The 14859-nt window shown below is 37.7% G+C and overlaps 1 protein-coding gene across 1 annotated transcript; it reads right to left on the bottom strand.

Annotated features, from left to right (window-relative positions):
• Positions 1-3125: 3125 nt before the first annotated feature.
• Positions 3126-5382, bottom strand: LOC111904480 (60S ribosomal protein L18a-like protein). Its single transcript, XM_023900240.3, has 4 exons — positions 4965-5382; positions 4198-4279; positions 3536-3650; positions 3126-3429 (listed from the first exon to the last, which is right to left on the bottom strand). Exons 1-4 carry the CDS (start codon positions 5179-5181, stop codon positions 3382-3384), a joined length of 462 nt encoding a protein of 153 aa, XP_023756008.1. The 5' UTR covers positions 5182-5382; the 3' UTR covers positions 3126-3381.
• Positions 5383-14859: the final 9477 nt, after the last annotated feature.

Genomic DNA, 14859 nt, shown 5'->3' with positions numbered 1-14859 from the left:
AGTACGCCCAGCGTACGGAAGGGACTAATTTTTCAATAAAAATTCGTTTCAAGGAAAGGAGGGTAAAAACCTGGATTGGAGTGTTACAAAGTTGAGGATATATATGATGGAGAGGGTGTTCAAGAAGAAATGCAAGGATCAAGGATAGAGCAACCAAATTTGTCTAACAATTAGAGAATTAGTGAACGAGATTAAGAAATCTCTAAGACATACCAAGTCTTAACTAGTGGACTAAATCATTTTGAAGTAAGAGGAACAACAGATGCTTATGAGGTGGATCTTGAAGAAAGAACTTGCTCATGCAGGCTTTGGCAGCTTAATGGAATGGGATGTGTCCATTCTGTTGCAACTATTAGTTATATGAATAGGGATGTATAGTCATATATGAACAAAATGTTTAGTGGCATCACTTACATGAAGGCACACAAGTTTAGGTTAGCACCTATGAATGAAAGTAACATGTGGCATGCAACTGATTATACCCCACTTTTACTTCCTGTTGTTGAACTATGCCTGGGAGCCCTGCAACTAAAAGGAAAAAAGAATGCAACAGAAAACCAATCAAGTAAAAAAATCAAAGAAAACTACCCAAACACAAAACAAAGGTAAGGAGCAGGTAAATGTATCCAAGGCTGGGAAAAAACAAAAATGTAGTCTTTGTAAGATTGAAGGACACAACAAAAGAGCTTGTACTCTGACAAGGCCTCCTAAAATCAAAGCTAAAAGAAAAACAAAACAGGCAAAAAAGTATCTAAATGGTTAATTCTTTCAATTTCTTTCTTAATTTCTAATGATGTTTCATATTGGTCAATCAGGGTGGTGCTCAAGCAGTCAATAAGGGTGATGATGGTAATGCAATGAATGAAGGTAATCAAGGTAATGCAATGAATTAGTGTGATGAAGTGAATGAAAGTGATCGAGCAGTAAATGATGATAGAGGAGCAGTAAATGGTGGTAGAGAAGCATTCAATGAGGTGCATGTGCAACAACACTATGATGAGGTGGAACTCACTCCTTTGGAGTTTGATGCATCAGGAAATGGAGAACCTAGTCAGGTTCATGTGCAAGAACAGGAGACTAGAGAAACACCAATTGCAACCTTTTTGAAGAAAATCAGGAGGAAGAAATCTGAAAGGATTATCAAGTTGAAGTTGGGCAAGAAAGTTGGTGGTGCAGATGCACCTGGGAATTCAGAAGCTAAACCTGTTACTCTAGAATAAGTTTAAGTGTTGGTTTATGTGATATGAACATGGTGTGTAGTGTGAAATTATGTGTTTTGGTGTACTGTTGATGTGTTTTATGAAACTGCTGTCAACTATGGTTGTTTGTATAAAATTATGTTGGTTTATGTGATATGTATTTTGTGTTAATTAATTTGGTTGTTATTTTGAGCTTTTTTTGTGTTATTTTGAAGTTGCATGCATGGTAAGGGCTTGTCTGGTTAAACTGCATGGCAAGGGAATATATTTCCATATATAGCTAATTTTAAATTGTCATTGATTATATCCTTATATACCATGTGTGGTCAGTGGTCCATATGCCCTTACTAGCCCTTACTTTTCCATATATACCCCTGCATAGAACTCTAAACACAATGCACTTTTATATGGACCAAGTGAGGTCCTTATTACCGACAATGTGGTACCCACACTTCAATTTTTAAAAGGAGCACATGCATATTATTAAATTTAGCTAGGTATATAACAAGTAGGATTTTTCATACCATTCATTAAATCGACAAAAAGTCATTACAATTGTTCCCATGTACTGCCATCCCATTACATCTACCATCCCATACAAACACACACACTGATCAAACAAGCATTCAACCAAAAACATGACTATACATTACAACTAGGATCTAACCATGACCATGTACCCATACACTCATACACTTCCCAAAAAAGCAAACAACTTTCTATATCTACCTATACACTTTCCAAAAAACTAGTTGGAATTATATACGATCAACCATAAATACATATTTGATCAACTGCACTTTTCAAGGGCATTTCAACCACATAGCAATAACCACAATAATCATAACAAAGATCCCACACTTCAGGAGTCTGTTTTGCTTCATCAACTCCGTCAACTGTGTCTCAAACACTTGCTTATCTGCTGCAATTTAACCAACTTCTTTTGAACCTTCGAAACTTCACTGGAGTCTTCTTTCCTTTTTAGCTCAAACCTCATCTTGCGAAGCAGTTCTTTGTAGTAACACTCCTCCATTTTGTCTTTCTACATAAAAAACTTGCATTTCGGACATTCAGCTGACTTATTACAAGGGAAAACCAAAATTAGGGTTAGGGTTGCGATTAATGAAAATGTGTACGTTCCCGACTCAAAATAACAAATACGGTGTAAGTAAACAAAAAGAATACTCACCAAAGAGTTTTTGCAGTTCCAAAACTTGCGGGCTACATTATCATCGGTCCAGGCAGTCCTTTCCACGCTTATTGCGTCTTGACAATCGCAAGGTGGACAAGGTTCATCACCACGAAGGTTTCCGACACACAAGAGGTTGATCGATCGACTGGAGGAGGCAGACATTGCTCTGGTTATATCGATTGAGTGTAGAGTATCGGGAGGGAGGCACTGACATAATTTGAGGTAACAATGTATCGTCGATGGTTCAATATAATGAAAGTTTCCATGTAATAAGATGACATGATCAAATGGTTGTCCACATAAGCCAATACACGTTAGCAGTTCAATATAATAAAGGTTTCCATGTTATAAGATGACATGATCAAATGGTTGTCCACATAAGCCAATACACGTTAGCAGTTCATTATAATAAAGGTTTCCATGTTATAAGATGACATGATCAAATGGTTGTCCACATAAGCCAATATACAGCAACAGTTCAATATAATGAAGGTTTCCATGTTATAAGATGACATAATCAAATGGTTGTCCACATAAGCCAATACACGTCGGCAGTAACCCCTAAACCGGTAACATTTTCTCACATTCCCTTAATTAGCCGGTATTTACTAACATTAAGGATCAATTGAGCACAAAAAAAAATTAGTGACTAAATATGCAAATTGACCAAACATTGATGTGCTACGGTGTCAAAAACCCTAAAAAAAACACTGTTACTCAAATGAGAAAAAAAATGCAAACATAAACACTCCCGCAAATGGCTATTTAAAGATGGGATTCCTTGACAAACTTACAAGATACAATTAGAAATACTAGACATAATTCTTTGTATACGGGTCATGTTTATACACAAGGCAAGTACAATAATCACCTTCATTCTGGATGGATACACATACAAATTCACATCATAATACAGCCATTTAAATTAAATTTTTAAGAAAAAAAAAACTTCAACTTGATTGATTCCATATATCTATTGTACAACCGACATCAAATGTTTGCAACACCAGAAATCACAGCAATTGTTCCAATAATAGCCTGCAACAGGAAAGGAAAGGTTACTAAAATAATGATCTAATTCTAATCTTTTTTTGAATAAAACAATTTTAAAAAGTTGCTTTTAATAAAATTGTATAAATCTTACAGCAATTACGCATGCAACATATCCAGGTTTCTCGCGTTCATCATATCCAGCACACAGTAAAACGAATGCTCCGACATACCAGGGGATCATTGCAAAGAAGAAACCAGCAATGAACCTTCAGAGGAAAAAAAAATACACCATACTATGATTCAGACATACAAATATACAACTTAAAATAAAAACATTTCAAATATATACAAATAAAATTATAAATATTTGATCAGATATTCATATGTGAAGTATTTAAGTTTGAGGTACTTAGGTGGAACAAATTAAACTTTTTGATGAGTTGTTTTTTCCAACTTTTAAACCCAAAACGTTAGCAAAAGTTAAGTTTAGTAGTTATTAGTTGATAACATGACTAACAAGAGCCACTATGTACTAACTAACTTTAAAAAGGCTAAACAAAAAGGCCCTATCACATATAAAAAAAGAAAAAGTAAGAATTGCCTTTGAAGCAATAGTCAAGAAAAAGCTTCATACTTGCATTCTCACACACTAAAAACAAATACTAAACTTTTATGGAATCCTTTAAAAGCCACCAATAAATTAATTTGAAAGTAAAACATATGTTATTGTTTAGTCCCTTTTTTTATTTTATGACATGTTATTTTATAAAATTGGAACAAAAGTTATGATGAAGGAGAAATTTTGCAACTTACAATAACCATCCAATACCAATACCACAGCAAGGAAGGCGACCTTCTCTCACAGTTACAGGTCTTCCTTCAGCAACTGCATAACCTGGAACATCATATAGAATGTTTACATAACTTATCATCCCAATCAACTGAGCTTTTCAGCAATGATGATATCTGTCAACAACACCCCTGCTTTTAAACTCAAAAAAGGGAGGCTCAGACATCAATATCTACTTAGGGTTGAACTAGATGTGATGATTATAACTCCCCCAAGATGGTAGATTTATTCAGTAATATCTAAATCAAATTTAAGAAATCATGGTAGGAAGCTATTATATTTATAAGCCTGCAAAAACCTATAAAGGGCTCACAGTTTTAACTCACAAGAGACATTAGATCAGAGATGTGTTGGACGATGAATAATCAATGTATGTAGAGCATCAGAACGGGGCTCAAAATTGGAATCAATTAGACAGCAAATATATATTTCATACAATTTCATCAAAAAAACAATTATTTACACCAGCTGGATTCACAAGAATTATCTAATAGTTTGTGATCCATAATTGAATCCAAGAATTTAGTACACTAGCTCTTTGAAATTCAATGTAAAAGTCCGAATATCCACATTGCGTTTTGCGAGATACTGGAGCTAATTCTGTTTTATTTGTAACTTGTTTGACTTGATCAAGTAAACAAGAGATTGCGAATTTTCAGGTAAAAGGTAAGAAACAACCGTATCGATGAGGCGTCTGACTTTGATCTAAGGGGGTTTGACATATTCGTACCTGGGACAGCCTGGTAGCCATGAACATAAGGGTTGACCGAAGGTCCACCTGATGATCCGGGAGGTGGAACAGGCTGAGGGAAGCCGATTACCGGCGGAGGAGGAGGATAGTTTTGAACGCCCTGGAAAGTACCGTACTCATGAGGCGGCGGCGGTTGTTGCTGATCCTGGTGATGCTGGTAGTACTGCTGATTACCATCTTTTCCAGGTTCACTCATACTTTATCTTGGAGACGGAATCGAAGGAAGGAGCAAAGTCAACAAACACAAAGTTTTCTAGGGTTCTAGATTAGATCTTTGGATCACAAAGAAATGGATTGTAAATTGTAATCGTGTTCGATACAGCAAATTCTTGTATAGCGTTGGTTGATAGGACCTGGACACGTGGACAGAAACTAATAGTACCACCGAGCAATCACAGATTAACATTTTCTCCATTTGTATTCTATACTCTATCTATTACAGTATATTATAAAGATTTGAACAAATCAATGAAATAGCCCTTATGATTTGCCAAAATTTCACATTTGGTCTTTATTTTTTTCTTTTTTCATTCAAACCGTCTTCATATTTTGATTTGAAGCGGTATAAATCCATGTCTAATAGGAAATGACTAAAATTACACTATGAAGGTTTTAAGTTTTTTTTTAAAACCCTAGTTCGCCAAAGGTTTGACATCAGCGGAGAAAGAAATAGAGAGAGATTACAGCAATGGCTACTCTAATCTAGTACCTAGTGTCGTCGTCATTGTCGTTTTCATTTTGGTGGATGATGGTGGTTGTGTAGAGAGACATATATGGTTTGTGTTAGTGATTTTAGTGTCACCATGTTATTTTATGTAACTGGAACTAACATGTGAGCTAAGGGGCTTCATAATTTGTACTCTAATATATGTACGGGTTTGTGCGTAGTACACACATATATAAGACTGAATTAGAAGTCGGTTCAGGTCCGGGGTTTCCAAAGGGGCGGCGCCCCTTTGGCGGGGTCAAGGGGCAAAGCCCCTGGGTGGGGTCAAGGGGCAGCGCCCCAAAAACTCTTCGAAAAATACATATGAGAACATAGTCGGAAAAACAAATTCTTGAAGGTGTTTATGGTAAAATTGACGAAATTCGTCAGTTTTGGAAACCCTAAATCCTCATTAAATTTCGGATTTCCTAGCTTGCTTCCAAAGCAACCCATGACGGCCAACCCTAATAGAAACCCTAATCTCGTTTATTATATAAACGGATCCTCTCTTTGAGAAGACACACGAAATTCTTAAGCTCTCGTTTTTCATCAAACTAACACAGATTCCTTCTAGCAATTTGGCTTACAACTTCTGCGCCTAAATTCGTAAGTGTCCTCTTGGATTATCCTATGCTGAATTTCTTGCAACCAATGCATAAGGTAGAAATATCAGTTCGGAAAGTGTTCACACGATCCAAGTGGTATCCAGATCTCCACTACAAACCCTACTTTTTCTAACAGGTTGTAGTACATGGAGAATAAGGTGTAGTGGTGGTGGGGAGAAAAAACAACGGAGCACCGGTTCGTGGTGGGGGTTTGTTGTCGAAGAAGTGGGAAAATGAGGGCGATGATGGTGGCAAATGGTGGAGGTGGAGTTGGAGGAGATGTAAGGTTTTATGATGTTGGGGTTGAGAGAGAGAGAGAGAGAGAGAGTGAGTGAGAGAGAAAGAGAGAGATCACAAGCCTTCCACCTCCAATTAATCTCTTTTCTCCCCCTTCAACCTGTCGACACCTTTTTTTCCAACACCCTTGGCAAGTGCCAAATCACCACCACTAGCATCCGCTGATCCCACCACCAATGTACACCGCCTATGCCACCCCTTCTATGTATGGAAGCTTAGCAACATCTTGTCCTTTAAAACCCTTTTACCTTAATCCGAAAATGATTTCTTAGAGATGGGTTTTTTGAACACTCATAACCGACTTTCACCTCTAGTGAAGTCACCTTCTGGTCCTGTCATCCTCTACCTTGCCAGAAAAGACTACAGTTAGCTCACCCACCACTCTACTCTCTTCCTTCTCTATTACATACGACCAATCTAAGTAAGTTGGACGAACGCTGGAAGTAATTCACACGAATCCGACCACCGATCCAAACACCAAAACACCACCTGAAGCGCCACCTAAAGCTTGCTCGATTTGATTACCTACAAGATTGACACCTGAAGGTTCATTCGGTCTACAAATTGTTTGATCTGTAAATTTTTTACTAGCTATGGAGGCTAGGGTCGACTCGTGGATGGAGGTTTGTTTGTTTGTATATTGATTTGCCTAGGCTTGTATTTATTTAATCGATTTTCATATGGGATTGTATTTGGATTTTCGCATCTGGATTGTATCTGTGTTTTTCGCTAGAGGGATTTTGGTGTTTGGATTTGAGTTTGAGCTGCAAATCTGATTTTGGATTTAGATTTGAGTAGTTGGTTCAATTTAAATTTCATGTTTATTTTGGATTTGAATTTGAGTTGCAAATTGGATTTTTGTTTTGGATTTGTATTACACGTTCGATTTTAGATGTATTTCTGATTTATGGTTGAATATTAGGCAGTTTGTGTTGAGTTTATGGTGTATCAGATATGTGGCTGAAGATGGTGACCAGAGCTAGTGCCGGAAAACTGGGTAGTTTCGTCCATTTGGGAGAAAGGAAGAAGTTTAAGGTGGGGTGGGCAAACAATAATTAATAATTTATTTTATTTAATAATTGTTGAAATAATAAAAAAATAATTAAGAATATAAAAATATATCATTAATGGCAAAATAGTCTTTTTACGTCTGGTAGGGACCCAACGTACAATAAAAGTATATAGTAGGGATCATTCGAGTTAAAAAAATAAGTTAGTGACTAAACATGCTATTTACTCCAAACCATAGGGACCATTCGTGTAATTTACTCTAAAATATACATATCCATGTTAAATGGATTAATAAAATAAGTAACACGAGGCATAACAAAGTGAAGTAATCCGAATGGCAATCTTGAATGAATAAGTGTTTTGAGTTAGTTGGGAGCCGTTATATCTAAAGTCGTACACGACAAACACTTATCTCATAGGGTGTGCAGGCAGAGACCCCATGATATGGACATATTAGAGTTTTCTGATATAAGTATTACAAGTTATGTGACATCCCCAATTTCTCGGCCAGAAAAGACCAATTTAATTTATGTTTTTAAAATAAAATCAGAGTAATCTTTTAAAAGATGTTGCTGAATTTGTCCCTAAAATTAACAAAACATGATAAAAATTTATTAAAACATTTCTTAAAGAAATATATATTTTCATTATATATCAAAACCTCGGGATTTCATGTTCTGATACAGACCAAAAGCATAAACAGTACATTATAAGCTTTAGAACAGTTATTTACAACTACTGGCCTATAATCCAAAAATCTTTCTTCACCGTCCAACTATGCTCTGGGTCCACTACTTGTAATACAGAAAGTTGAGTGGGTCAGACTTGAAAGTCTGGTGAGCATATAAGGTTTTCAACCCACAATAAATAAATTTATTAATTTCATCAAACAATAATAATCCGATTACTCATTCTCGTTATCCTCACTTTACGTCCCTAAAACAACTATCACAAGGGACCTAACTTAAGAATTTTCATCGAGGCGACAACATTGCTTTGGGGGTTTCCCAACAATTTATGTCAAATAAGGCAACCATGTGGGGGATGGAGTACAACAAATGAAAACTCAAGCTCATTAACACCTACAGGTTGCGAGCCTGTCAGCGTTCCATAGAACTATCTAGAAAAGTTCGTGGTCGTCATCCATACTCCGCTAGATGACTGGATCACAATAACATCGAGGCCTCTCATCATTTTATTTCATCACACATCAACTATCTACCCATGTTTTACCCAACATTTTTGTAGATAAAAATACATACACATTTTAAAATCTGTATAAAACATTCATTCAACATTCATCTCAAATAAACAAACAATATAATTACTCATACCACGTATTTTATAGAAAATACTGCATATCTATGTGTAAGATGAAAGTGACTACACACTCACCTGTTAAGAAGATGATTGGACAGTACTTCGGCTCTAAAAATAATATTCTTCGATGAAACCAGGATGTTTTCTCAAAAACCGGGCTTAACGCGGGCAGAGTTTCGGCTCGAAAACTCTTTTTCTCGGGATCTTCGGGGCGTCGGGACTTGCTTTGGGTGTCGATATGTAACCGGGGTGTCGGGGCAGTGTAGAGGGGCTTAAAGATGAAAAAACTAGGAGAGAGGTTAGAAAATGGCAACCAAATCTGGAGAGCTTCGATTCCTATTTATAGGCTGAAAATTCACATTCACGTCGTGAAGCGGGTATATTCACGTTGTGACTTTTGATCCTGGTCATCCCATAGGGTTTCCGTGTGTCTTCTAGGCTCGAAAGGTTTCGTTCACTAAGTTCACGTTGTGAACACTCTGTTCTCGTCGTGAACGCAATTAGGTCTCGAAGTTTGTGCCCCAAACTTCAGAAATTCATATTTTTCGCATACGAACTCCGTTTTTGACGTTCTTTATATCCACGCGCAGGTGAAATTATGCTTTACAAATTTTGTTTAGACTCCATTGGCTAATTTTAACTTTATTTTTAATATTATATTTTTAACGGGCATGGACAGGAAAAGTCCGTTAAAAATTCATAACTTCTTCATCTGACGTCCGTTTTCGTCTGTCTTTTTACCGTTGAACTACTATCAACAAGATCTTAAATTCTTGTTTAGATTGTTTCGGCTAAAAATCACTCGATCTAAATTTCGAGTTTTGGGTTGAATACTGCTAAGTCGAAACCTAGAAAAATCATAACTTCCTCATACGGAGTCAGATTTGGGCGTTCTTTTTATGCATGCTCTCGGTTTAATGAACTCTACGACTTTCATTTTGATCACTAAGGCTAAAAATTGTTCTATCGTAAATTCACTATTTACGTCACGTAGTGTCGTGCCGGTTCTGTCGCGAAACTTCGACAGGTCATAACTCCTTCGTTATAACTCGGATTTCGGTATTCTTTATATCTCCGAAATCCTTGTTTCGACCACTACAACTTTATCCTTAGATATCGACTTTATGTAATATTTATTTTCGACGCTTATTTTTATCCTTAACTCATTAATCATAATAATTAAGCAGATAAGCACATAATTCACATAATATTCACATAATTCCTCTTTATTACTTCAAAATGAGTTACAAAGGTTGACCTAGACTATTACACCATCACTAATGTTTTAGCCCAGAAACACGGGCGTTACAAGTTATATCGACCGAAACACGTAAATTATGTGTATCTGTTTTTCTTGTCTTCTTTGATTGCTTGCTCATGTCTAACATGAGCTATATGTACAAGTTATGGCCTTTAAAGCCCCCCCCCCCCCACCCCCACCCCAAAGGTACTACATGAAAAATAACACAAAATGTTAAATGTGACTTGAGAATTAAAAATCATCAACAAGCTGACCGATAGCTAGTTGGCTATTAGTTAGATGACCGGCGGCTGAATGAACAGTAGTTGGATAACCACTAGTTCGCTGACCATTAGTCGCTTGACTACTTGTTGGTAGACCATCAACTGATAAGACCATTAGCCGAGTTGTCGGCCAACTAGAGGAATAGAAGCCCAACCCGGTTTAGCTAGGGTTTACATTGTATTTTGTCTATATATAATGGTTGATAGCTAATGTTTAAATGGATTTGTATTGTATTGTAATACCGATTTCAAGCTTATGAATAAGAATACCCCCTCCTGCTTATAAATGTAGTTCATATCGACCGCACCACCTAAATATTGTATTTGTGTGTGCTTATTCTCGTTTGAAAAGTGGTATCAGAGCTACGATTTGCTTTATCGGTTAAATTTGAGTTGGAGAAAATTAATGTTTGAACGACTTTGTTTTTATGGAAAGTGAAGATGAGGGATTTTCTGGCTCAACGGGGTTATGAAGCTGCTTTGGAAGGAAAAGAAAAATTATCGAAAGACATGGATGATACACTAAAAATAAAGCTATATTTTTAAGTTTGACGGTTGAAGTATTACGAGAGGTTGTCGATCAAACAACTGTTATTAGACTTTGAGTGAAACTTTGTGATAAGTATCAGGACAGTTCTCTCATGAATCGATTGTGTCATAAGCAAAGTTCGTATACCCTCCGGGTGATCGCAAGTACTCGCGTAAAAGATCATGTGGAGTTTGTAACTCATGTTGATATACATTTTTCAACAAAACTGCATTGAGAAAGTGTTACAATCGTTCTATATTGATCATTCCAAATATGTTTGATGTACCGCCCTGATTCTCAGTTATTGATTTTTGATATAAGATTTTTCTTGATTTCAAGGTCTACTCGACGAGTTGGTTGCCCGACTCGTCGAGTAGCAGCAGGTTGGTCCACATGTTTAAGTGACCTGCTCGTCGAGTCCAAGTAGGGACTCGACAAGTAGGAGCTGGAGGATGAAACCCTAATTCCTGGGGTTTTCCACCCTATTTAAAGGATCATTGGCCTCCCCACCCTTCCCTTCTCAGCCTCTTGATACTCCATAGCCCTAACTCGTGTGAGTGTGCTCCATTTGTGTGTCTTAAGCTTTGAAGAAAAAATTTTGGTGAGAAAAGCTTGGGGAATAAGTAACTAGAAGCAAGGAACGCGTGGGAATCAAAGATCTACCTCAGTTGGCATCCTTTGGAAGGTATTAAGCTGTTATATTAGCTTCCTTTCATTCTAGGTCTCTTTTTGGTGGATTTTAGGAAGCTTTTCTTGTGTTTGAGCTAAGATCTGAAGTTGCAACTTCAGATCTAAACTCTCTTGGGTCTCTAAGTCCATAAAGTTGTCAGCTTTGGTAAGTATGAACCTCCCCTCAAGTGTAAGACTTCTTTGCAAGCTTAGTTTTGTCATTTTAAGACTTTAGAGCTTTGCATGCACGTAAAGTTTGCAACTTTACGTGATAAACATGCCTTAGGAAGCTGGATCTACAATATGGAACCTTAGCATGGCTTAAAAAGCATCTGTATGGATGAAGGACTGAAGGGACTCAATGAGTCACATGGTCAACTCGGCGAGTCCGATGAAGATTGTCATGGGCTCGGCGAGTTAGATGAGTGACTTGGCGAGTCGGCTAGGGTCCTTTGGACATGTATGAACTTGGCGAGTTCCAAGGGAAACTCGACGAGTCGACCAAGGAGTTTACAGCCGCAAACCTTGAGAACTCGACGAGTCATTCTAGTAACTCGGCGAGTTGGCGAGTTATGAAAGGAACTCGTCGAGTTAGCGAGTTATGCAAGGAACTCGGCGAGTAGCTGAGGGTACTCGACGAGTTGAGGTCAACATGGACTGTTGACCTTGACCGATGAATTTGACTTGGACCAAGGGTTGACAAGTTGACTTCTGGGGACATTTTGGGAAATTGGAAATTTACAAGCATGGATATAGGTGGTGGAGTTTGTGCCGACGATCTGAGAGTTTGAGTTATCTTCGAGTCGACAGTGTGAGGTGAGTTACCTTTACTATATCAATGGGTCTAAGGCACCAAGGCCGACCCTTTATGGATTGTATACGTTTATGGCATGATATGTTTATTAATTACATCCTGGTAGTTAGGATGGTGATATGCTTATGATTAGTAGCCTGGTTAGGTCAGTGTCCTGGTCATTGGATGATGCTATGTTAGTCACCAGTTAGGTCTGTATCCTAGTTAGTGGGATGTTGCTATGATTAATGATCTGATAGATCGGTTTGACTATTATTTGATATGAGCTAGTATATGATATTTATGTGCACATGATTGTTGATTGGGGGTTGGGTTGAGGCGGTCCTGCTTTGTGCTGAAGGCCAATATACCCGATGAGCGGGCTGGATAGGCTGAAGGCCCTGCAAGGCGGTCCAGTCATGTCGAAGGCTCGGGAGCGATCCAGATATGTGACATCCCCATTTTGATGGCCCAAAAAGATCAATTTTTTTTATGCTTTATAAAAATCAGAGTACCTCTTTTAATAAAAATGTTGCGGAATTTGTTCCCAGTAAAACATGATAAATATGTTATCAAAGCATTTCCGAAGAAAAGTATTTTATTCATTTTTAAACGTTTGGGATGTCATCGTCAATACAGAAACATAAGCATAAACAGAACTTACATTCATTTACACTAGTGATCTACTTCTCTTTTAAATCCCTCAGTGTAAAGTAGCTTCATATCGACACCTGTGATACAAATAATCTTGAGTGGGTCAGGTTGGGAAACCTGGTGAGTACATAGGGTTTTCAACCCACAATAATATAATTATTATGTTAAACATCAAACAATCAACCCAATTACCCATCCCCATTATCTTCTTTACTCTTAAGGATCTACCCTAAGATTCAAATATTCCTCGTTCATTCATTCCTAAGGAGTATCCTAAGGAATCAGCACTAAGACTGCATAGTCGCCAGGGTTTATCTCGTTTATTGACATTATCGTTTTCGAGAGTCCACTTGTAATACCTGTCAATGGGTTTTTAGAGTACACCGGGTGAACACATCGTTCATAACACCTACAGGTTGCGAGCCTGCTAGTGTTCCACTGGACTGTCTAGAATAGTCCGTGGTTGTCATCCATACTCTGCTAGATGACGGGGCCATCGCTTGGGTCATCATTTGGCTCATCGTTTGACTCATCGTTTTGGCTCATCGCTTTGGCTCATCGTTTTGGCTCATCGCTTCGCACCATATTTTACCACTCATCTATCATCGTTCATATTTCATCGCTCATCATTTATCTCATCTTTCATCGCTCCTTATTTATCTCATCTCTAATCTACCCATGTTTTACCCAACACATTTTGTAGATATAAAATACATATACAGTTTAGATCATTTAAAACATGTATAAAACATTTCATCCAACATAGACAACAAGTATTCAAACAGTATATACACATAGCACGTAATTTATATAAAATATTTCATATCTATGTGTAAGATGAAAGTAACTATGCACTCACTTGTTAAAGTGATGATTCCAAACTCGGGCAGCGCTTCGCTTTTAACGATTCTATTTTCCTTCAACGAAACCTAGCATTATTATCGCTAAGGTTTAGTCTAATATTCACTGAGACTAATTAATAGTCTAGCTATTATTACTATTATATAAACATTAAACAACACTCTTATATAACTCATAATAATAGCCCAAATAATTATTTTAAGGTCCTAATAATGTTACTATAATTAATTAGAAGCTATATTAAAAATAGCGTAGGCGTAGCTCACTTACAGTGGGTTTTTATTAAAAAAAACGAGCTTCGTTGGAACAGCGTTTCCGAGCCAAAAACTTCTCTTCTCGGAGCCGTCGGGCGCTACGGGGCTTCCTTCTCGTGCTAGGGAGGTTCCCTAGACTTGGGAGGGGTTTAGGGAGTCTAGAGAGAAGCTAGAAAGAGAAAGAAAGGCTTATGGTGTGAAGAAATTATGAAGGATTCATCATTTATTTATAGGGATTTTATCGTAGAGTAGCCCCTAAGTTTCGCCCGTATCTTCCGCGCACGAGCTCTGTTTTCTAAGTTCTTTATATCCACGCATTGGTATTTACAAGTACTACAACTTTCATTTAGACCTCGTCGGCTAATTCTCATTCTATCTCCGATTTGCAAAACTATATCAAATTTATCGCGCTCAAAGAGTATGGACTTAGGAATGGCAACGGGGCGGGGCGGCATATCCCATACCCGAACCCGATATTTATATTTGTCCCCGAACCCGATATTTATATTTGTCCCCGAACCCGACCCGAAACCCGACGGGTTTCTTATCGGGGCGCCCCGTCGGGGCTAAAAATATCCCCGAACCCGACCCGAAACCCGAAACCCGATATAGACCCGAAACCCGACCCGAAAATGGTGGCAGAAAAAATTA

Source organism: Lactuca sativa, chromosome 5 (genome assembly GCF_002870075.4).
Source record: "Lactuca sativa cultivar Salinas chromosome 5, Lsat_Salinas_v11, whole genome shotgun sequence".
NCBI classification, from domain to species: Eukaryota; Viridiplantae; Streptophyta; class Magnoliopsida; order Asterales; family Asteraceae; genus Lactuca; species Lactuca sativa.
Note: the sequence above shows the minus strand (reverse complement) of the source record. Positions and strands in the feature narration are given on the sequence as shown.